The sequence below is a fragment of the Populus euphratica genome, unplaced genomic scaffold (genome assembly GCF_000495115.2).
Source record: "Populus euphratica unplaced genomic scaffold, PopEup_1.0 scaffold47.1, whole genome shotgun sequence".
Classification (NCBI taxonomy): domain Eukaryota; kingdom Viridiplantae; phylum Streptophyta; class Magnoliopsida; order Malpighiales; family Salicaceae; genus Populus; species Populus euphratica.
In genome coordinates this window covers 320304-345244 of record NW_011499925.1, presented here as the reverse complement: position 1 = coordinate 345244, position 24941 = coordinate 320304, and the positions used below count along the sequence as shown (strand labels likewise).

General features: G+C 32.7%; 2 protein-coding genes across 6 annotated transcripts; both read right to left on the bottom strand.

Moving 5' to 3' along the window:
• Window positions 1–1187: 1187 nt before the first annotated feature.
• Window positions 1188–3537, bottom strand: LOC105135578 (Concanavalin A-like lectin protein kinase family protein). 3 transcript variants are annotated; one of them, XM_011040498.1, is made up of 2 exons: window positions 2673–3537; window positions 1188–2588 (listed from the first exon to the last, which is right to left on the bottom strand). In XM_011040498.1, exons 1-2 carry the CDS (start codon window positions 3304–3306, stop codon window positions 1312–1314), a joined length of 1911 nt encoding a protein of 636 aa, XP_011038800.1. In that variant the 5' UTR covers window positions 3307–3537; the 3' UTR covers window positions 1188–1311. The 3 variants fall into 3 exon arrangements, with proteins under 3 accessions (XP_011038800.1, XP_011038801.1, XP_011038799.1); XM_011040499.1 differs by having other exon boundaries at window positions 1188–2935; window positions 3026–3537; XM_011040497.1 differs by having other exon boundaries at window positions 1188–3537.
• Window positions 3538–14416: 10879 nt separating this feature from the next.
• WYR (inner centromere protein, ARK-binding region protein) lies at window positions 14417–23994 on the bottom strand. Of its 3 annotated transcripts, none has more exons than XR_844198.1 (9): window positions 23600–23994; window positions 20821–23231; window positions 18833–20153; window positions 17552–17913; window positions 17283–17465; window positions 16633–16796; window positions 16274–16365; window positions 16091–16201; window positions 14417–15003 (listed from the first exon to the last, which is right to left on the bottom strand). XR_844198.1 is itself a non-coding variant. In XM_011040496.1 (8 exons), exons 1-8 carry the CDS (start codon window positions 23775–23777, stop codon window positions 16155–16157), a joined length of 4758 nt encoding a protein of 1585 aa, XP_011038798.1. In that variant the 5' UTR covers window positions 23778–23994; the 3' UTR covers window positions 16085–16154. The 3 variants fall into 3 exon arrangements, 1 of the variants encoding a protein (XP_011038798.1); XR_844199.1 differs by having other exon boundaries at window positions 17286–17465; XM_011040496.1 differs by lacking the exon at window positions 14417–15003 and having other exon boundaries at window positions 16085–16201.
• Between the last annotated feature and the right edge of the window lie 947 nt (window positions 23995–24941).

Here is a 24941-nt window from a genome sequence, read left to right as displayed (position 1 = left end):
TATTATTATTATTTTTTTGTTAGGATATGGTCAAACTATCACTTTTTCTCTCCTCTATTTTTTAACCTTTCTTATCTTAAAATCTAGGGACTGAAATGTAAAACAAATAAAACTTAGTATTGAGATGTGAAACTAAAAAAGGACTAAAAATGAAAAACTAAAAACTATAGGGACTAGACTCTAGTTTTCTGCATCATAGCAAAATCGTACGAAAACAAAGTTCCACATAAACCGAAAAAAATCATAAGTGTTCCAATCCCGTGAACGTGACATTAAAGAATAACTTTTTTTTTTTAGAAAAAAAAACTATACCCAACTTGATTAATTGTAGCAGTTCACAACGGTGAGTCCGAGCACCACAGTAACTACAACCGTGAAAGAACACCTTGCTTCAGCTTATTTTGTAAACGTAATGTAATTATAATGCAACGTTGTCTGTGATATGAAATGTGCGCGTATAGTAATTTCCCTATAATGCCCAGAAGATGGTCCCATCTCTTGCTCACAGCTTCACACTTCAACCCCTACTCTGCACATCATCAAACAGACCAAGCCTTGGCAGATCCGACGTGTGCCTTTTCCTTTGAGTTTAAATGTCCGGTATTTCAATGGAATCATGATGGATCTTGCTGCGTATTTTGCAAGAAGAGAAAGAAAGGATCAAGTGTTGTATTGGAGAATACAATCCAAGCGTGTTGTATATCAATATATCTGGTTGCAGCCTAGAAGTGGTTACAATTAACAAAGGAAAATTTAAGTTCTGGAGATTTAAATGAATCTATGGGCACGGAAAGCCAGCAGGTGGCCTTGTTGGTAAGGGAGGATGCTGGTTACAATTAACCCTTTCCCACACTATTCAGGTCAGTGTAGCCATCAAAACCACCATCTGCCACCTTAAAAGTTCATGAAGTTTCCATGCAAACAATTTTGAAGTAGATGGTTAGCCTGTATTTGAAATGAAGCACGTAGAAAAACAGTTCTAAACTCATGGAACTGCAGCACAAAAATGTCAAAGAGTTTTCTTTACCTTACCATCTTGCTTTTTCTTAGGATATTATGCTAATGCGGGAGAGAAAATTTCAGGGCTGAAAAAACTTGTTTGATGATGGAAGAGATCAAATACACATTCAAAGCGTTACAAGATAATAGCAGAGACTGCATAGTTCAATACAATAGTTTTGAACTAAAGCCGAAAGAAACCCTACGGTCTCTGATCACTGAAAACAAACTAAAAAAATTAACAAAAGGAGAAAAATTGAAGGAATCAAACAATCAGTAAGACTTGAGTTAGCTATAATGTCTCATATGAGACTAGTCACAATCAGAAACAATGTTCTCAAGCGTGAATGCCAAGCCGCAAGAGAATGTGAGGCTTGGTTTCTTCCTCGGCACAGCAACAGGCTCAGCCTCACCATTGAGGATTTGAAGGACTCTACTCATGGTAGGCCTCCCCGTGTCATCCGGATTAGCACAACTCAAACCCACAAGTAACAGCTTCCTCATTTCTTCCTCCTCAAACTCTCCATTCAGCTTGCTATCAGCTGCTTCAATGATCTTTCCTTCACCATACAATCCCCAAACCCAGTCAACCAAATTCACCATTTTTTGGCTAACTGGTTCTTTCTCAATGGGCCTCTTACCACAAGCCAGTTCAAGTATCACCACTCCGTAGCTAAAAACATCAGTTTTCTCAGTGGCTTTCCCACAATGAAGATACTCAGGAGCCAAGTACCCCATTGTTCCTGCAGTAAGCGTTGACACAGGACTCTTGTCGTGCTCCATTATCCTTGCCAATCCAAAATCACCCAGCCTTGCATTGAAGTTTCCATCCAGCATTATGTTACTAGTCTTTATATCTCTGTGAATGACTTTCTGCTCGCATTCGTGATGCAAATATGTTAACGAAGAGGCCAAGCCAACTGCTGTCTTTTGCCTATGTGCCCAATTTAAAAATATTCCACGCTCAGATCCTTCTTCATATAGCATCCTATCAAGGCTCCCATAAGGCATAAATTCATATACAAGCAGCACTTCACCCTTCTCAACACACCAACCTTGTAGTGGAATCAAATTCTTGTGCCTCAGGCAAGCTATAATTGACAATTCAGCAAGGAATTCAGTTTTACCTTCATGGGAATGTTTCGATCTTTTCACTGCAGCAATGGTACCCGAAGATTTGAAGAAGGCCTTATAGACATTCCCAAATGCACCTCTACCTATTATTCTGCTTGAATGAAACCCTCTTGTGGCTAACTTCAACTCTTTGTAACTGAATTCCTTTGGCCCTGTCATTAGCTCTGCTTTCAGGCTCTTAACTCTTTCAATCTTCTGCCACTTCCTGAAAGAAATATAACCAAAAGCCACCAGGAACGTACAAAAGACAGCCGGACCAGTAATCCCAAGACCGAGACCAAGGCTCTTGTGACGTTTATTTGCAGCATCTGATATAGGAATAACAGGTGTTGTTACCGTCACTGAACTATCAGATACATTATAAGGATCTGAATTTGGGCTCAGAGGAAGGAAACCTGAGATTCTAAAGCTCCAATTTGTAACCAAGTGAAGCTCAGTGCTTCCTTCTGTTGAGCCTGAAAACCCCACATACATATCACCTTTAAGATACTCAGAGAGGTCAATGTGCACAGTTAGTAAGGAATTTATTGGTTTCAAACTTGAATAGCTCATATAAACTTTCAAGACCCTCAAATCATTCTTGTAATCAATCCAAACTGTGATCAAATCTCCACTCTTCAAATCAATATCTTGCAAGATTGGATCAGCAGTCTTGATTGAATTAAGGCTATCAATGTCTAAACCAACATGGTGATCATTTGGATCATTGAAATGGGCATCAAGCCTGGTGTCAAACTCAATAGCCACGAACTTGTTCTTGGTCAATTGAGAAGAATTAACGAGACCCAAGTACCCTCCAGGGCTCCCAAGAGTGTGGTTATCTTGTGAAAGAAAAAAAGACAAACCATCACCAAAAGAGTTTTCATTGGCACTACGGATAGAAAAACTGAACCTTGTTGAGAAAGAAGCTGTGGTATTGGATTCTTGATCAAAAAATGAAATCGGGTTGTTGTAGATTACAGTGCCTGAACTTGAAGAAGGCACTGTGACATCACGTGTAAGGCCAATCACACCATTTCGGAGATAAGAGTCACCGAGGAGAGTGAGATTACGGAGATTGAAAGAAGGGAACTCAAGGCTTACATTCCTACTACTTGCTAACACAAAAGGAGGGTCTTTGAAGCTAAAGAGAACGAAGAGGAAGATGCAAAAATGTATCTTTCTTGGACTCATACCGACTGAATCTTGATTCTCTATTGTTCTCCAAGTTTTAAGAGAGAGTTCAACGAAGAAACAAGAAGAATGGTAGACAATAAAGACTTGTTTTGCTTTCTTGAAGGATAACAAGTTGGTTATGATGAAAGACTAGAGGACTTGACGAGGAGGAAGGAGGGTTAGTGGGAAAATGGGGTTTAAACGGTTGAAAGACATGGGAGCGTGGGTGATCATCGATTGGCCAAGCAAAATAATAATAATAACTGACAATGGGTCTCAGTTTCTGGACCTTTTGTATTAATGTCGAAGATGCTTTTGGTGATCATTGAATGTGGTTTTTCTACGAGAGGACTCTTGGTCTCTTACTACTGACTTGTTTGTTTGACTAACCTAACCCAGCCCAATTGGTCATCGCTGCAACCTTTATCTAAGCCAGCAATTAAGTAAAAAACTAGCATAAATTCACTGTTAATCTTCTCATATTTTACGGCAGATTTTTCCATTTTTTTAATTTCATCTCAAGTATTTTTTTGGGTGCAATTTTATCTTTTTTGGACCAAATTCAAGGGCAATTAAATTAAATTTATTGGCTAAGGATGGAATTAAAAAATAGAAAATCAAAGTAAAAAAAAGATTGTAAATCGATGATGATTTTAAAATTCATATAAAAAATTTAATTTAGTCCTTATAATTTAAAAACAATAAATATTTGATACCGTAATATTTTTTCAATTCAATTTTAATACAAATTTTATTTTTTTATTTTTTAGTTCATGATTTGAGAGATGAGAGAAAGCGGTTGTTGGATTCCTATGTTGAGAGAGAAAAATATTGTTGATGTTGATTTTGATTATTAAAATAGTTGATTTTTGTGTCAAATGATTTCATTTAAAAAAAATTAATATTAGGTGATTTTATTTTTATGTTGAACGTCCCTAGAAAAATATATATGAACTCAAGTTGATTACAAGTTTTTAGATAGTTTCTAAATATTTTTTAAGTGTTTTTGGTAAAACAAATAAGTTAAAAATGAGTTTTTAAATAAAAAAAATATTTTTCTTCAATGTTTTAGACACAATAATAGCTGGATTTTGAAAAAGTAAGACATGTTATCTAATTTTTTTTTTAAATATTAGAATAAATAACATGATAAAAATATAAAAAAACCTAGGTGTGAGTCCTAAAAAAATAAGCTAACCACGCCTAACATTACTCTTTTTTAATTATTTTTTTTATTTTTTAATTATTTTTTATATATTCCTTTTCAAAATTATTTTTCATTTATATTTAGATTAATATATCTTCTCTATTTTATTTTATTTATAAATGATAGTCATTTTTTTTATTTTTTCATTAAATTTCTTAAGAGATTTTTTTGAATTCATCTATAATTTTTTTAATCTTTTGTATAGATGAACTTTATTTTTAAAAATTAAAAATATTTATTTTTCAAATGATATTTATAATATGTGTAGCCTTGCATGATATTTTTTTTCTTTTTATTCAATCAATTTAATGTGTATCTATTTTTTATTATTTGATTGAATAAAAAATTTAGCAAATAAAATTGGATAAATATCCTATCTTGCGAGATTAAATATCTTGATCAACATCTGCATCCTGATTTTTTCTATTTTATTTTTTATTATCATTTATGAATTTTTTTCATTTATTAACACATATAATTCTCAATTTATTTGATTATATATATGCATAATATTTTTAATTTTCATTAGAAGTTTTTTAATTACAAAAACATGTTAAAAAAACTTGTGTATATAATTTTTTTGTTGGAAAAAAAATATCTTCTTTTAAAATAATTTTTATATTTGATATTATTATCTGGACAAAATAAGGATCCAAAGTCATTTTGAATATTTGTTAGTAAACTAAAAGCATCATACAATTAAAAAAAAAAAGTTAATTAACTACAATATTGATTATAAAAATAAAAATATTAAATTATAATTTCATTTAAAATAGAACAACTAAATTTACATCATAATAATTTAATGAATATTATAACATTTACTAAAAAAACTTGGTATTTCAATTTTGCAATGAGCAATGAAATACTTTGGACTTTTACAATTTGATCCTTAAGATTTACTAAAAAAATTTAATATTTCATTTTTAGTGATAAACAGTGAAATACTTTGGCATTTTACAATTTGGTTCTTAATATTTTTTTTTTAAATTCATTATTCAACATTGAATTTAGTGGGAACTGAGTGATTATCCTAGTCTCATGATAAAGTTTTCGCAAGTTAATTTGGGTTGAATCAACTCACTTTTGTAACTGGATTTTTTTTAATTTTATTCTTCAATATTGATTTGATTGAAAATTAGATTTAATAATTTTTTTTATTTATTTTCTACAACGTTATTAATGCCTCATAATTTGGGTTGAAAATTTAATAGATTAACATGAATTGATCTAAGTGAATTCTACTCAATCCGACTAAATCCAAGTAGATTCAATATATTATCGTCTCAATATTAAAAAAAAAATTTTGTTTTGATTTTTTTAATGAAGTTATATTTTTATTGGTTGTTCGAATTATTTTTAAACATGTAAAGTCAATTATGTTACATCAAATTAATTTTTATATAATTTAATTGTTTTTAGAAAATATATTATGAATATTTTTTTATATTCAATAAAAATATAATCGGCCAATTATCTAGTAGATTACTTTTTTTTTTTTTGGAGGCACTAAGTTCCACTTGTTGTACTTCGTAACGCAGCTTTTATTAAAGTTGTTAATCATGGCCATGGGTGCTTGCATAAAGTAGTAGGGTATGGCTGTGGTGGAAAATCATATATTTTTATTTTTTTATTTTTTTTGTCATGGATTTAAAACATCTCAATCCTAGAGTTTCAAATAGATTTTGAGAAGGTATTTAAGAGTATAGTTATAATTATATTTTATTTAAAAATATATTATAATAATATTTTTTATTTTTTAAAATTTTTAATAATATTATAAAATAATAGCGTTGGAATGCGAGTCACATTCAAAGCCGAAAAGTGATTTTGAAGGCCTCGCTAATGCAGGAAGAGGCCAAGTGAGGAGTCAAGACCAAGTTTCATAGTGGAAAATTGTTGTCTTACACGTCAGTTAGCCGTTGCATGGGTCAAATGTTGTCGATGACTATATCTCGTGAAAGAATTAGAATAATAATCAACCATCTTGGACTTTTACTTTATCTATGAAAAGTGCAATTTCCAGAAGTTTAATTTGGTCCCTTGGACTTTACTATTGTTATGAATATTGCAATCTTTAAAAATTCAATTTGATCCTTTAATTTTTTAAATCTTACATTTCTAGTCCCTATAGATTTAGGCATTTATGACTTGATCCTAAAACTTCATTTTTTTAATCATGTATCAATCCCTATGTATTTAGAAAAGTTCAATTTAATCCTTGAAATTTTTGCAGAAGTTTGTTCCGGTACCTAAATTTTTTTTATATATATAGTTTATGGACTTTGTTGTTTTAGATATTTACATTTCATTAATAAAACTTCATTTCACTCTCATTTCAATCCCTATATATTGAGAAAAGTTAACTCTGATCTCTAAAATTTTCATAAAAGTTTTTTTTTTTGCAAAAATTCAATTTGATTTTAAAAGCTTAATCATACTAGTCTCTTGATGTTGCGTGGGAAGAGTGAAAGTCACTAAAAATAAGAGAAAAGAGAAAAATATTTTGATCAACCACATTTCAACAATAATAAAAAATAATTTTAGTTTCAATGAGTTATCTTAAAGAGAAATTCAATAGAAATAGTTTTTTTTTTTAACCATGTTAAAAAAAAAAATCAAGGTTTTACGGTTGGAAACAGAGGATATTAAGATTTATAAAATATTTTTAGCTGAAAATATATTAGAATTTTGATTTTGGTAATCCAAACCTGATTTTTCTACTGGATAACACTTTATCTACTGAGGTGAACAATGTTTCAGCTATTCTATTTAAAAAAAACTTTGACATACGACATGGTACCTTGCTTGCAAAAATTTCATTTTTTTTTTTTTTTGATTTACGTGGGGTGTTCGAGCCAGCTTGCGCGCATCACGACTAATCCTCACGGCCCACTGAATACCCTGCAAACCCAGTAGGCATGTAAGGCACCACGGGGGTGACAGACGTGCACGCCAAGACTCGAACTCCGATGCAGTGGAAGGAGACAAGCTCCTTCTACCACTAGACCAAGCCTTGGTTTGCATGGTGTCTTCTGTTTACTTAAAAGAAAGTGCACAAGCTTGGCCTTTCACATACAGTAGGCGTCTAGAATTTTTCTAAGACTAGGCTTGCAGGAGGCTTGTCCTTGCAAGCATGATACATTTGGGTCATTCTTTGAGTCCCGGATGTTGAGGAGTTTATCCACTTGATTCTTAATTTTTTTTATATATTTAAAATAATTTTTTAAGAAAATAAATAATAATAATGATATTTAAAAAATCATTCAATTATGTTATTCTCTTTAAATAAGATTAAATGGTAATATTTGCAATTATTTTATGAATATTTATATGTACATTTAATATATATATATATATATATATATATTTAAATAGAGCTCATGAATATTCAATGAAAATAAAATATATATTTTTTGTTATTGTGAATTTTATACAGTGTTTACAAATTAATTTTTTTTTGTCATGGAAGTGTATAAAGATTATCAAGATATCATTTTTTTTAAAAAAAACTTTCTTTTCAAATCATGATAAGCTTTTACTTTAAAAAATATGATCTTAATAAAAATGACATGTTCTTGTAAAAAAAAACTAAAAATATATAGAAAAGGAACATTTTGACTATAGAAAAAAAATTTTCTCTCAAGAATTTAAATAATTAAAATTTATGTGGATATTTATTTTAAATGCTTTAACTTTGTTATTAGAAAATTTTTGTTATTAATTAAAAACAAAACATGTTTAGTCAAAAAATTAAAAATATATAAATATGAAATGACGAATTTAACTAAAGAAATACTAATTTCTTTTCGATAATTTAGTTATATTTATCATAAATAAATAAGACTTTGGTATTTAGTTGAACCATTCTTTGTATCCATGATATTAATTCCAACAAACAATTTGTGCTAGTTTGACGAGCTATTATGGATGGTTATATGTATCCACAAGTTAGGTTTTAATATAATTTATAATTGAATCCAAACTCAAAATTATTATCCACACCTAACTCATTACCCTATGGTTTTTTACTATCCATAATTAACTATAGTTTTTTAATATCTAAACCTTATATGATTTATCTATAATTAACTATAGTTTTTTAATATCTAAACCTTATATGATTTGGTTCGGATATCTATTTAAGTATCCATTACTTCACCTTGTTTTATAAAATAAAATTGTTGGTATATCTTCTTCATAGACAAATAATAGTCTAAAAAAGCTAGAAAATTAAAATTTGTTCATGCTTAATATAATAACTCCAAAATCTACTAACCTAGAAAATTAAAGTCTCCTGTATGCTATAAATATTGAGAGAAAAACAAGAATCTAAGTTAAAATTCAAAGAAAAAAAAGAATTAAAGGAAATCATCTTAGACCATAAGAAATAAATGGAAGAAATCCTTTAAAGAGGTTCTTTGAAGAAAATCCATCTGACCACAATAAAATAATAACAAAATTTAAAAAAAAACCATTTAAAGAATAAACCATCAATTTTTGTTGGTGTTTTGGGTTATTTAACTTGTAGGTATTGGTAACATATCTAAAGGTGGTTGACTAAAGAATAAGAGAATTGTTCTCTCTCTCTTCAACCCCCCCTTCCCTTATCTACACATAAAAAAAAGATTATAGGAGTTGATAAAAGAATAAGACATAAAGACAAGTGATAATAGTTGAGATAATATTTGGAAAAAATTAAAGATATATGGATGATGAAGATATCAGAAACTAGAAGATGTTGCATAACTAACATATGGATTTATTCATTAATTATGATGCAACAACTATATTTTGAATTGCAAACTCATGGGAAAATGGTAGTGTTTTGGTACTAGGCAATTAGTGGAGGAAAACAACAATGTTTTAGAGAATAGTTTTAAAGATTTAAATAAACTAATTCAAGATCTTTTAAATTTTAGTTTCAAGACTATTCAAATTTTAAATCCTAGTTATTTCCATTTTAAATTGAAAAAGGTAGAAGTGTTTAGTATTAAAGAATGTTCTAGATAAGTTGTTTTAGATTAAAAGACCCAAGCTACCTTAGATTCACTCATAAATCTCCAATTCTTATTTTAATTTAGTTCTTTTCTTGATTTGTAATTAAGTCCACAATTCAATAAATTTTAGAATGTACAAAATTTCTTTCCATTACATTACTTGACTTTTATATTCTTACATAAAAGTTATAACTAGTTTGTTACAATTTGATATCAAAATCAACTTTTCTTAGCAGGGTATAACAGAGGAAACTCAAGTTTCTCAGTTAGTGGAAGTTACATTATCATATGAAACAATAACAAAAACAGTAATAATAGACATAATATAGAGTTTTAGAGGATTTTATTAATCAATTATAGAACATCCCAAATGAGATAGACCAAATAGTCAAGATATAGGGTAAATAACCCATGAAGTTTTTTCTAAACACCCTCACTATGTTTATCAATAACTACTATAGATATGAAACTGAAAATCAAAGCGACTAGTAAATCCAATTTAGGGCGATGAGACAAAATTTTCCTTGTTTTAATGAGAATAATTATGTTGTCTAGGTTTATAAGGCAACACAATTTCTTAACTATTATAACACCCTTTTTTAGCATCTATAAACACGCCCTCCTTAACATTGACTAATCAAAGCAATTTCTCATGTAAAATGTAAGCTAATTGCTTGGTTTTAAGAGATAGTTGACACATGGATTATTACTTATTAGATTTCTTTAGTAAAAGCCTTACAAATTAAATTTGAAACAACTATCCATGATGATCTTATATAGGATTTAATCAACCTGAAGCAAATTGCTTTAGTAAAAACTTACAAAACTCTGTTTGAATTTAAAGAAATTATCTTGGACCATAAGAAATTAATGGAATAAATTCTTTAAAGAGGCTCTTTGAAGAAAATTCATGAATAGTAAAGAAAACCAAAATGGCTTTTTTTATTGTTAGTTTTAGTTCTTATTGTTTTATTTTTTAAAATTATAAATAAAATTTATATTTTGAAATATTGACCTTTAACTTAAAGTCAAAATGCTTCATGCCATTATGAATATGCTAGAGCACATAAATCAAAATAAATTATAAAACTTTAAACCATGACATCATAATATAAGATAATGAAACTAAAAAGAAAACGAATAGCTTCCTTAATTGTATAATATTTAAAGAAAAAAAAGGGGGGGGTTGTCTTAGTTACACTATGGCACTTTATCATACAATTAAGTGAGGTAGCTCAAAAATACAACTACAACCTATAATTATTGGTATATGAAAATTACCTTAAATTTATATAATTCGTACTCATTTTTTATTTAAAGTTCTTCACTTAACTAGACATTCCGAATAATGACATCATTTTCTTAGGTCACATCAGATTCCAAATACTATATGATTTATTTCTTGGTTACTGCGTGTTATCTATCTACTTATCGAAACCTAATAATATTAATAATAGTCATGATGGAATTAAAATTTATGGATATCTCAAATCTTGATGCAACGTATAACTCTAAAATTTCTCAGACCTTCAAATTATAACCTTAAGCTATAGAAAAGCTTTAAACTAAAATGTTTTGAATAATCAATATCTTTTGATAAGAAATAACATATAAGATTGTTTAAATAAGAGATAAAATTGACATCTATAAATAGAAGGAGTAAGAGAAGGCAAAAAATGACTCGGAATAGAAAAAAATAACAAGAGAGAGAAAAGAACAAAAAGAGTTTTGAGCTGAGTGAACAAAGATTATTTGAGCTAAGAGGTAAACAGGGAGAAAGAAAAAAAAGAGAGAAAAAAGAAACAACAATTTGAGATGAAAAGGAGAAAGTTGTGAAGGGAGGTGAAAGAATAGGTATAAAATTGACAATTTATATTTCTTCGGTCTCTACTATATTTTTTTTTTTCATCTTCACTACTCTCTTAATCTCTAAATTTTTTATTGCATGACATAAAAAAAAAACACTATTGATCTGGTCTTGTTGTGTTGGTTTAAAAAAAAAAAGAAGAGAGAGAGAGAGAAACCCATTTAAGATTAAGGTTTGTTAATTACATATCTAGTCTATATTGCTTTTTTTTTTCCCCTTTTAAAAGTTGTGTCCAAGATTGTTAAACTCACTCGTAAAATCACATGATTTTTTGAGTCAACTAGCATATAACATGCAAAATCGGGTAAAAAACTTAAAAATTAGCAAACTTGATTAAACTTGGTTAAAATCAGTCAAACACGGACTGAATTTCACAAAATTAACAAAAATTATTCACTTTAAGATTGCATCTTTATCTGCAAAGTCTCTGAGTGCAACCTCATCACCTTCTCGTCTAGTTAGCCTTAGGCGCGCTGCACCACTATTGGAACTTGCAACCAAGGCAACCCCGCAACTTCGTGCTAATGAAACTATTTCTCATATGCAATCCCAACAAATTGAAGATTGTATAAACGGGGAATCAGAAGAGTTTGATGAGACGCTTGAAAAACCAGATGATCAGGGTGAAATTTTTTCAGCGTGCACATAGACTTGGGCAGACTCCCCGTAATGTTATTATTGCACAGGTTTTATATATACAGGGATTAGCTAAGTAGCTGCGAAGTAGAAATGGTGGTCGTGTTGCTGGTTTTGATCATGCCAATGCCATAACAGAGCATCTTGAGGCTATTGGATAGGAATCCCTTGATTTCTCTTATGTAGCTATAGTTCTTGGAAAAACATGTGTCGGTAAAAGTGCCGCTTTCAACTCTATATTTGATGAAGTGAAGTTATAGAAATGTTTTATAGTTGTTGGTTCATGGTTGTGTTGATGGGTGTTGGTAAAAGTGTTACTATCAACTTTATATTTTTTTTTTTTTTAGATTAACGTGGGGGCCCGGGCCAGCTTTCGCGCACTACTAATCCCACGGGCCCTGAAGTTAACGACCATGTAAGCCTTCAGTGGCCATCATATGAGCAACCAAGGACTCGAACCTAAGACCACAGAGGGAGCAAACCCCTTGATCCCAAGTCTTTACCACTTGGCCACCACCTAGATGGTTAACTTTATATTTAATAAAGTGAAGTTTGGTATTGATATTTTTTAAATAGTCAGGTTTGCTTTACAAATGTTGGTAAAGGTGTCTTTGAGGTAGAAATGTTTTCCGGTATTGATTTAAGTTGATTATTAAATTATTTATAATTAGATTGTTTATTTTAAATTTATTAATTATTAATTAATAAAAAATTACTTAAATTATATATGAATTTATATTTGAATCATGTATTTCAAGGTATTTAAACTATGCATAAATTTTTATTTGAATCATATATTTTAATAAACTTGAATTTTATATGAAAAAGCTTTCCATATGATTTTATGATTTATTTTTACAATCTAAATTTATTTTATATTTTCTGTGTCATATTAAAAATATATTTTTGAGAATCTTAATTGTGTCCTTTGATTATTTTTCTTTCAGCAGATAATTTATGGGTTTTTTTTTATGTAATATATGTTTGAAATTTCTTTGGGTAATAAGTATCTTTTGGGTTTGTTTCGTTTTTGTATTTGTTTTGTTATTGATAAAATCTAGTGGTTTTTTTTGTAATTTTAATTAATATGGATGGTAATGGATATTCAATGGCAATACTTGAACCCGAAATCAAAATTTTTATCCAAACCTGATCGGTTATAAAACAAACCTGACCTGATCAAGTTTTAGGTATTCAGGGAGTATCTGTTGAGGTATCCGTTGGACGTCTGCTTAGTATCCATACCCAAACCTAAACCATAACAGGTAGTGCTGAATTCTGATGAAGGAGAACTAATCACCGGTTCATACCGAAAGTCTCTATGGCATGTAAAGATTACTGATCACTGAAATCATGTGTGCAGAATTCTAATGAGAGAGCCCTCCTAAGATATTTGCAAAGTGGTATATAATAAAATCAGGCATTCTTCAGCAACTAAAAGATCCCGTTTGTTTCTGAAGAAAACACTTGGCGCAAGAGCAAGAATTGAGCTTTGATTCTTCTAGTCAAGCAACTCAACAGAGAGAGAGGTTATTACAATTCAAACCTTTCAAAACCAGGAACTTTATGCACCTTGTTGCACTCCGCAGAGCAGCCAGATTTATGAACGGCATAATGAGATCGAATCATACACGGATCACTGAAAGTCATATCAACAATGAAACAACTTCAACTCCAATTAATTTGAGAAATAGCCATAAATTGATCTAATAGCCTCTTCGCTGAAATCACATCTTTTGTTGAGCTCCTGTTCTTCTTCTGTTGCTGTTTAGGCACATCCTTGGAGCTGGGAAAAGGATTGAGATTTTATTGTTTGTTTTATCGAGTTGCTCCCTTTTGGCTTTGTGGTCATCTGTTTTGTCATTAGTTAGGTTTCACTGTGGTTTTTTAAAAAAAAAACAAAAAAGCAATTGAAGATTATGTTCAATTAAGACTATTAGTGTTAGAACTAGTGAAGCTGAAACTAATGAAGAAATAAGTTAGGACTCGATGGATTTTCCTATTGGCCATGCATATAACAGCTTGTTTTTGTTAAAAAAAAAAAAAAACTGTTTGATGGGTCCGGAATTCTTCTTGACCAGTACTTTTGTTGCGTACTTGTCAAACTTTATCTCTAATTTTCTGTTGCAGACTCATCATATATGCTTCCCCACTTCACATGGAAGATTGGGAAATGACAGCACTAAGCGCAACCATTGGTCACGGTTAATAATCACAAGCTAGCCGTTGGGTTTCAAATCAAGAGCAAAAGCAACAAAAGAGCACGGCTGGCATTTCAAAGTTCAATCAAAGAGATCATCATCACATGGATAAAATGCAAATCGTGGTTGAAGATAGGGAACGATATAGAAATCAATGAACAACTAGTTAAACTTTCTGGGTTGAATACTGTACAGAGACTGCAGTAAGGACAAAAGATGGTCTAAGAAAACATTGAGTATTAATGAAGAAATCATGTTTTTACTCTATTGTTTAAGCAAGCATGGCCTCAATACAGTCCACTGAGGACGAAATTAAACACACTAGACAATACTGTGAAACATACAGGATTTTGAAATTAAAGGTAACAATATTAGAGCTACATTTGTTCTCAGTTGAAAGACAGCATTACAATTGGTTCTAGGTCTAGTCTAGGTTTTATCACTTTACCTTCCGCTTGCATCTGGAAATGACAGCGGCAGGACGTTGAACAGTTTAAGACTCCTCTAAATCCTCGGTTAGAAAATTTCCTCCACACACAATGAAAACTACATATTAATAATAATGCTCTGTTTTTGCAACTTCATGTTGATGAACATGAAGCTTTTTCCCGCTTTGACAGCTTACTGGACAACCAGGGGTACATCAACACAACGGGATAGTTTGTTATGCATGCTGGCTTTGCAAAAAAGCTAATCGAGACATTATAAAAGTGTTCACATGATTGAAAACCTAAGATTCTAAGCTACTTATGTGTGCTATGAATTCACCTACCCATGAATTACAAATGAAGTCTTCATCAAAACCTGACACAGAAGACCAGAAACAAAATTACTTCAGTTTTTCATGATAATTAAAAATAAATGGTAAAACACATTACATTACCCACCAAAGTTTAGATTACGTAAATTTGATTTTTATGACCAAAATTTTAGACAAGGTCAAGAATTATGCAATGTAAATCTCATTACAATAAATTTTGCTTTTTTTTTTTTCAGAGGGGGGCATGGCTTCTGATAAATGATCTCTGGTATGACAAATTCCATCAAAGGTGCACTCTGCATCAAAGCATGTCTTTAGTACAATTGGGCATGCTCAGCAATGTTCTCTAGTTCCCTTACTACTATTTTCAAACAGGAGATTAACAGCATTACTTTTAGTACCAAAGTTGAAATTAAGAAGTCTTACAAAAGTGATGTGACTGTTAAATCCTTGTTGGAATTAGATCAAATTTATTGTTGATATTAAGTGCCAAGTGAAGAATTACGTCTATGAAGTAACTAAGTTGAGAATGTTGCGTATAAAAACATACATGTCTGTTTAAGTGGATGCGAAGACTGAATACTTTGAAAACATAAGAAAGGATTAGATGAGAATGTTATTATGAAAATATACACGTTTGTTTAAGTGGATCCGAAGACTGAACTTTGAAAACACAAGAAAGGATTAGATGAGAAAAAGGTGGAATGGCAACCATTAAGGAAAATAAGGGGAAGTAGATGGTTCTCGGTTTGCCATATTTAACATGGGCCTATATTTGCACTAATGGGGAAGGATTGGATACAAGTAATGCAAGTAAAGAAACGAAAGTAGACTAAAAGTTTTTATGCAGTCACAACAGCTGAGAATGTTTCAATATTATCAAGGCAATGGATCCAAATAATTGAGCCAGCCAAGTTTGAGACTGAAACTTTTTCTTTTTCTAAAAATATTGAGCAGTTGAGGTGGAAAGCTAAACAAAGGGTGGTGAATTGTTACAGTAAACCGCCACAATGAAGGATTGAAGGTCACTGTCATAAGATATGCCTGGGGATGTTCACAGCAATATGCAATGCCAACACATCAAAGCAAATACAGTCTTTCTATCTTCCAGAGGGAAAAAAGAAAGCAAACCTTTTACTGGACGAGGGTTTGAAGTTATTGCTGAAGGACCTAAAAAATACAATGCTATCAAACTTCATTGGTGTGCCCGCTGTTTTTGCTGAAGTTTTCTGGGCAAAAGAACTACAAAGTAGCAATACAGTTTAGTTCAGAAACAAAAATCAGAGTTGAAGACACCTTACTATCTGAATATACCTTCAGATTTATCAGGAAAGCTGTCTGGGGTGAAAATGGTTCGTGGGTCTATGCTTTGCTGGGAAGAAGCAATCAAAGCTAAATGATTTTTACTGCAGAAAGCAAGAATAAGCTTGTGAATGTTTCATTAACGCACTGAGAAACATTGAAGTCTCAAAAGACAAATTGGATATAATTTAACAATAAGTATAATATCAAAGGACAATGGCTATTGTCATCTCATCTATTGCAGTGGTTCCCAGAGCAGAAAGACTGATAGGCAAGAAACAGCACTGCTGAGCATGTAGTGTTCTATGTGAATTAAAAGCCTAATTTGATTAAAGGGATTTCTATCAAGATAACAAAATTGAGTTGCATACCTGGCCCATGACGGAATAAATTTATTATTCTCTGTCTCATCATCCTCGTCATCTTCATCTTCATCATCCGAACCTTTGTATGGAGAAATCTCATATGCCTGTTCTCGGCTTATGTTAGACATTAAGTTGCCATTCTCAGCTGCCTTGGAAAAGACAGTCATTTCCTACAACAACACGGGAAGTCTGAGCAGGAGTACACCACATGAAGAACATAAACAGAACTATTTTTTATGAGATAACTTTCTACAAGTTGGCTAGTAATGAGGAAAAGAGTCTTTTATTGTTGTTTCATCCAATCTCCCATGCAATGATCCATTATAAAAATGGCAACAGTAGTCATGCCAATGCTCCATTTGCAAGGAACGTTCTATGCACGTGAAGTTCAGTGAAACCATCAATTTTAAGAAATCCTTCTTGATACCACCAACTTCAACAAGGCAGAAAATAATAAATATGTGAACAAAAGCACTCACCATTAATTGAAATTAGAAAACAGAAAACTTCTTCCTTCTGGTGAGAAAGGGACAACGATTTGCTTGTTGCCTATGTTCCAATAGGAATTATATGCAACTTTGACTTTATTTTTGAAAACATGAACTTCAAGGCATTATGGCTAAAATTTAAGTAAGAATGATGTTAAGAACACGTACTTCTTTTGAATTATCACCACAATCACCCAACTCTGATTTTCCATCATCAATTGTTGAAACCATGGAAGTCATAGGTTTACTCTCAGGCACCTTCTGAAGATTGTTGTCTCCCTTTTCTTTTTCCATCTTAACATGCTTTCCTGATTTGTCCTTAGATTTCTTGTTCTCGAATGCTCTTTCATCCTAAATTCATTTTCAAAATTAATAACATTCATAATACTGGCAGCTAACAGAAATTGTGAATTGCATTAAAGCATAAGAGATCATACTGCAGCTCGGTGTTTTCTCTCTCTCTCTTCTTTCTCAGCACGTAACTTTTCCTCGTGCACTAGCTGCTGCTTCTGCTGCTGCCTCCTAGCTTCCTCAACACGCTTTCTTTTCCGTTCCCTCTCCTTCTTTTCTTCTTCTTCCCTCTGTCTTTTCTTTGCTGCCATATCTGCCTCTTTTCTCTTATGTTCTTGGTCTTTCTTTTCCTTCTCTAGCTCCCACTGCCTCAAGTTTTGTTCCTCCATCTTTGCTCGCTCAATTTTCAAGGCTTCCTTCCTCATCTTTCTTTCATTTTCTTTCTTTTCTGCAAGACGCTTTGCAACCTCAGCAGCCTCCAGGGCCTTCACTTTAACATCTCTTTTCCCTATAAGGAAGCACCGGTATTTGAAAATCAATTATGGACTGAAACAGAGGAGATGTTGGAATGCTGTAATAAACATACACTATTTGTTCAATGAATAAGTAACATGATCGCAGTATGCCTCTTATTAGGCATGTTTACCATCCTAAGAAAACTGAATAGACACTGAAGTTTTACAGAGAAATGGAACCACTGAAGAAAGGGTAAACCATTTCCAAATAATAGCATGGGATTGCTGTGATATTACAATCAAATGCAAGAACTTAACCTAAAATGACCAAGTACATAAAATGAGGCAGCTCATCAAGCATTTTATTTTTTTATAAACCATGACAACAGGTGTTAATAATCATAGTTTATAGCTTGATCCATATTGCCAGTAATATTTCAGTATGAATAATCTGAACCAATAACATGTTAAATAGTTACAGAGCAACAACAAAAGCAAGCTGAAGTATGAACAAACAGCAATCCATGTGTGTGTCAGGAGAAAAATACAGCCATATTGGATTCAAGGCTCAGCAAACTTATAATTGAACATGCCTTGACCAATTCTTCAGATTCAACTACATAATGAAAGGAAAATGATCAAATGTACTCATCCCATTGAAGGATTTTGAGCTGAAAACTGAGACTTCAGAATGGTGAAGGATTGTTCTTATAGGGCCACACTGCCAATTGCGCATTAAGCAATCTTTTCATAACCATGAAAAAATCAAACTGTGGGTCCAAACCTTGTAATGCGACACTGTGCTTTAAGCATATGGTAATACCAAAGCATATGCAAAGATTCACAAACTGATGAATTTATCTTTTATGGTAGGCATTTATGGAAGGAAGGGGAAAAGAGTAGTCTTTTCAATAAATAATCAATTAATGGGAACAGACAGGAAAAAAGAAGAAAAAAAGATTCAGATGATACCTGTAACAACTGCGGCTGCTTGTTTTTGTTGCACAAGTGGAATAAAAGAAGTAATGTTTGACACAATATTGTTAAGTTTAGACTTGGTCTCCGCAAGACTCAGACCTCCTTTTCTCAAACTCGTTTTTCCAGATAAGATTGGCTTGCTCAATCTGTTATGGTGAGATTCACTGGCTCTTTTGACACCATTTACACCCACTAGGTTCTGATTCTCCTTTGCCTTAATGTTATATTTTCTTCTGTTGCCCTTCTGGTTTCCATGGTTCAATTTGTCCCTTCTACAAGTGCCAGTGTAGCTACACTCTGTGTTCACAGAAGTAAGACTGTATCTATCACTGACTATCTCAGACTCATAAACTGATATTGGAGGATCAGGATTATTTGTAATATCAGCAAGCAACCCTCTTTTGACTGAGCTGATCATCTGATCTGAACCAACAACATCCTTAAATGTTTCAGGTACCTCAATGATGTTCTCATTTTCTTCACTGATGCAGGGAAGATCTGGAATTGAGCTCACTCTCTTCTCTGAACTACCAGACCTTGATGTGATTCCTTCCCAGAGCTTCCCAACTGGAGACATTAAAGGTTTTCTGATTTCCCACGTGGATGGAGCATTAGAATAAGCTGGGGAGTCAGAATGCAGCCTCCCATGCAAGGTGTCGTTGACTTTGTCATTGAAACACTTAAAACTGGCCTCAAGCTCCTTGCCAGTGTTACTGTTTGTGTTAACGGTGGTGCTCAACTCCATCGCTTCTAAAACTCCATTTGGGACAGACTGATATAAATTTAGTGTTTTATGTTTGTTATATGCAGTAGCAAAATGGGACAAAGGTGTTTCAAGGCAAACAGATTTGCAAAGCCGCTCCACAGCAATTGCACTTTCTAGTGCATTATCTGAAAGATCCAATTTCTCAAAGTCAATTCCCTCAGTTTCCATACCAAACCACTCATATACAGGCATACTTTGATCGGTACCAATCAAATCCATTGATTGACTATGTGGAGAACTAACTGAATTAGACAGTGATTTCCCATTCCTTCCTACATGAAATCTATTTTCCTGCATGGCTGTTTCAGTACAAGTCAAAAGTTCAGAACTTCCCAGTTCAAATCTATCTTCAAGTTGCAGTGACACCTGGTTCTTTTCTGCAGTGTTCTGCCTTGTTTCATCGAAGATCACACTAGTAGGGTTTTCCACTGGAACTTTTTCCAATGAACTAGCTTGAGAAACTCCAGTGGATAATTTTGTCAAACCTGATGGTGAGCGTGCTCCACATTTATTTGCACTTCCGCTCCTTCCTTCCAAGCCAGGTTCAACCTGTCAGACAACAATTAACCATATGCTCTGCATCAGAGTCCTTAACCAGAAAAAACCACAATCAAATTCCATTCCAGAAAAAACCTATTTTATGTATCAATTTTTGCACAATCTTTCAGCAGCACAAGTTAGTTGTAAAAATATTACCAAGTATTTCGATTCAGTTCCTCTATAATGTCACGCTTTTTTGCTCAAATAAAGGGTTAATTATCACCAAGAACTAGTCCACTGATTTGTTGAGAGAAAGTACAGGGTTTGTGTGAAGAGGGAGAGGGCAAATGCATCCAAGTATCTGGCAGCACGCTTGTGGAGGATGTTGACATTACAAGCTTTTTATTAAATTTGATCTGGCATCTGTGGGCCATTAATTGGTTTTGTTTGCAGTTGAATTATTTGAACATATGCATAGGCTAATATGTTGCCAGCAACCGCACAAGCTGAAAATTAGTGGACAGATATGCCAATATAATCACATTCCACGGCATGTGGATAGATATGAAGTCATCTACTTGTAACTTTACTTATCATCTAGACTGAAAATGAAACAGCAGACTAGCGTTTCATTATCCATTTTTTAATAAGAAAAATTTTCAGGAAAGAGGGGAACCATATTCCAGATTTCATCGAAGACAAATTAAAAAGCTCCTCAGTGCATCAAAAGGAATACCTTTTCAACTTGCAGCTTTGGTGATGAGAATTCAGGCCATGCCATAGGGGGCCCTGAGTTCTGATGAATGTCTTCAACTGAGCTCTTGATAGCATTTGGTTGCATGTCATCCCCCATATGAGACATATAAAACCCTTTTGATATTTGGACAGTATCTGAATCTTCCATAGTAGTAATATTTCCATTTACATGATCCGTAACAATAGGCTGAAACGGCTTTCTCGTCAAACATGTAGAAGCATAAAAGGAACTAGTCAGTTGACCCGCTATCTTTCTCCTCTTATGCTGAGGCCATGAACCCATGACGTAGCAATCTCCATTTTGGTTTTTAGAAATGGCTGAATTAATTTTCTTATGCACAGAGTTCGTATTTTCATCAACAAAAAGAGCAGTCTCATTAACAAAAGCTTCAGATGAATCATTCCAAGGTTTTTCTTCTTTACTAAAAACTGCCTGGTCCTCAAGCAATGGCATCTCAACGGACAAGATGGGCTTTTCTTGGGAGTTAACAGATACTTTATCCAATATAACTGTTGAATGCAACAAGGTAGAAGCCCGTCTCTCTGATGATAGAGACTGTTGTTTGTTCTCTGATGCAGGATCACCAATTTCATTCCAACCGCAGTCTTCCACATCATCAAAATCAAGCTGCTTGGGCTTCACTAGCATAACACAGTCAGTGGCTGGCCTTGAGACTGGAACTTCCATTCGACAACTGGGACCATCTGAGTTAGACCTGGAAGTAACAGAACAAGCTTCAACTATCCCATCAGAATCGATATCAGTTTCTGCAACAACTGCGTCACATATACCCAGGTCAACCATGTCCTTTCTTTCAATACAGGGCAGGGCATTTGCTTGAGTACCCAACACTTCCTGGAGGTCAACACCTTCTTCTCTAACCTGATTCAATGTTTGATGAGGTTTTGAAGATCTGCCGAAGGACTGTGAGAGTGAACCATCATTATCCTTTGCTATATTAGATGAAGTATCCAGTATTGGAAGCCCATCAACTCCAAGTTGCTGATTGGAATTTCTGGATCTTGTTATTTTTCCATAATAAGAATCAGTTCTCTCTTCACTGTTCTGGTAGTTCATCATTTTTTCATTCACTTCACAACTTTCATCAGTGATGTTGAAAGGTTTAACCAATTCCCTAAAGTCATCAACAGGGTTGGAAAGCTGCCTTGGTTCTTCCTCAGCATTACTGCAAGAGCCGTCCAGCTTCAAAGATTCATTCACAAAGTCAGCTCGTTGGCTGGAACTTCTAGATCTTGTTATTCTCCCAAAATAAAGCCCGCTTCCCTTTTCCTCGCTCCAGTTATCACTTACTTTTGCTTTCACCCTTCCATAACTGTCATTGGAGATAACAGATGAAGGTTTGGCCATTTCTGATATCTCATTGACACAATTGGGCTGCAGTGATGGATCATCAATAGACTCTCTAATCCTACTGTCTTTGTTGTCGATATAGGAAGAATTATTCATGTCCAGAGGCTTCCTTGTAGAGTTGGGTTGAGGGCTTGAACTCGTACATCTTGGAACTCCAACAGAATACATGATGGTAGCCATTTCATTGCCCCTGTGATTGTCTTCATTTTCCATTTGTGCTTCAGAACTTGCATGACCAACAACAGAAACAAGTTCTGTCAACTCAACTTGGTTAGGCTGTCGTTTTGAAATAGACTCTCTAGGATCATCTTCTTTGGCAAGGCAAGTAGAGGTGCACACATTCCCGGACTCATTCACATAGCTGGCTTTAAGTCTAGAACTTACATAGCTGGCTTTGAGTCTAGAACTTCTAGATCTTGTACTTCTGCCATGGTAAACATCACTAGAGTTTTCCTTTACCATGCATTCACCTACTTTCACCTCTTCTCCGATGCAACTTTTATTACTTGCCTTGAGAAGTTTGAGCGACTCTGACTGATCAACATGGTCAAACTGTAGAGAAGTAACCCCAGACCCTCTAAATCGACTAGTACAAGAACCAACATTATTTTCAGCACGTGGACAGGTTTTACCCGTTTTCACACTATTGCGAAGCTCCAGAGCCTTTTGCCTTGATTTGGATCTATGAATCCTCGCCAGTGATTGGCTGTGATCAGGTACAATGTCTGGCATTCTTGCATCTCTACAATCTTGTGGAGACGCATCATTAAATTCCAGCTCAGGAACTCCATTTAAGTTACATTGAACGCCATCAATAACAGGTAACTGTGACAAAACAGACAGTCTATAACCTGAATCGAATCTTTTGTTGACAAGGCCAAGTTCTGTGTGTAAACCACTTGGCAGGTCACTGGTATTGGTAGTAATAACAGGCTGTACTGAGTAGGCACTAGTGGAATAAGGGTTTGCAGGGTGAAGACGCGGCAGTAAGAGTCCTGATATGAGATCCTCTTTATTTTCTGTAATAACACAGCAGTTTGCAGATAATTGAGAAAAGAAACAAACCACAAGCAACTCATTTATGAAATTTACAAGGAAAAAAAATTAAAAAATATATATATCTATAACCTTGGCACCATTCCATTCCATTAATCCATACAAAAAAAAATATATATATATACTCTTTGAAAACTCTAATCCAACTATCATGTGTAAACCAAAAGGTGTCCATGAATTAATTTGACTTTAATTAACAGCCACAGAACTATCTCCACTATAATTGAAAAACCCGGAAACCCTAATATGGAAAACATTCATAAAAATTGGAATTAAAACAGAAATTTAAACCCTAGTATCCCGTAAGCCGATTCCGTGAGAGTGAAATTACCATTTGGAAGGGAGGAGAGAGACGGGGAGAGGAGCCAGGGAGGAGGGGCAGTTCCATCAAGAACACATTTAGAGGCGAGGCGGTGATCGAAGAGATCGGTTTGGTGCTTGACTTGCTCGAAAATCGATAACTTCCTTTCAAAGATCTGAAGAAACAGCTTCTCTATCGTAGTCGTCATTTTCTCCTCCTCCTTCTTCTTCTCCTCCTCCTCCTTAAGGAATCGACGCCATTAATTAATAATCAATAAGTTCACTGATGAGTTACAAAAATTAAGAGAAGACTGCGAATATTCTGTTCTGTGAGGAAGCCGGAGGGAGAGAGATGGGATTTGATTATTGACGGTGAAGATTTGATTGCGATGAGCGCGGATTTGGATTTCAAATTTTTAGATTTTTTTTTTTGGGTGACTGTGGTGATGCATTTATTTTAAAAATTTAAAGGGATGGGGTTAAAAAATGAGGATAAGTTATTACATGAATAGATATTACTGGTCTGTGTATTTATGTCCTGGAATATTTTTTGAAATTTATTTTTATTTAATTTTATTATAATTAAAATAAATATTTATAAAAAAACCCAAGAAAAATGTACCTTTTTACCCCAAATTTTCATTTTCTTACTTTTTTAACTTTAATAAAACATATATTTTAATTAGTAGTACAGATTTTTAATTCAAAACTAAAGATGATTAAAATAAGTATTCATAATTTTTTTTAATAATTTAATTAAAGATAAGAAAATATAATCATTAATTAAAATTCATCTTTCTTAATTTATGTTTTATTATTATTTTAATGAAAATAGTTTTATTATTATAAGAACTTAAAAAAAAAAAAAAATGTATCATGATTTCAAAAACTATTTTTAATAAGAAAAATAAAAAAAAATACGACTTTGTGATTTTTATGAAAATTTAAAAAAAGTAATTAATTTTATAAAATTAAATAATTAAAATAATAATAAAATACAACTTTTAATCTTATTGAGTATTTATAATCAAATTAAAAAAATCAGTTCATATATAATTATTCATAAAATAATTATTAATATTATCATCAAGACTTCTAATCTTATTTTAAAAACTATGATATAAATAGATAAAAAATTAAAAAATATTTAATAATTTTAATTAAAATAATTGTATACTAAAATAAAAAATAAAAAATAATTTAATTGATCATTTAAAAAAAAAACAAGTGCGCCTAAGACTAAAAAGACAAACCAACATGTTTAGGTTTTGTTATGATGTGTTGATGTTTTTATAAAATAAAATAAAAAAAAATAATGTGTCATTTATTAGAAGAAAAAAAATCAGATCATCTCAAATGATTAAAATATCAAA

Coding starts and splice junctions, on each gene's coding strand:
- LOC105135578 (XM_011040497.1), bottom strand. CDS start 3,306: ATGAGTCCAAGAAAGATACATTTTTGCATCTTCCTCTTCGTTCTCTTT.
- WYR (XM_011040496.1), bottom strand. CDS start 23,777: ATGACGACTACGATAGAGAAGCTGTTTCTTCAGATCTTTGAAAGGAAG. Junction 17,914..18,832: donor AGCAGCCGCAGTTGTTACAG/GTATCATCTGAA, acceptor GCTTCCTTATAG/GGAAAAGAGATGTTAAAGTG. Junction 16,797..17,282: donor GTGGTGATAATTCAAAAGAA/GTACGTGTTCTT, acceptor GTGTTGTTGTAG/GAAATGACTGTCTTTTCCAA.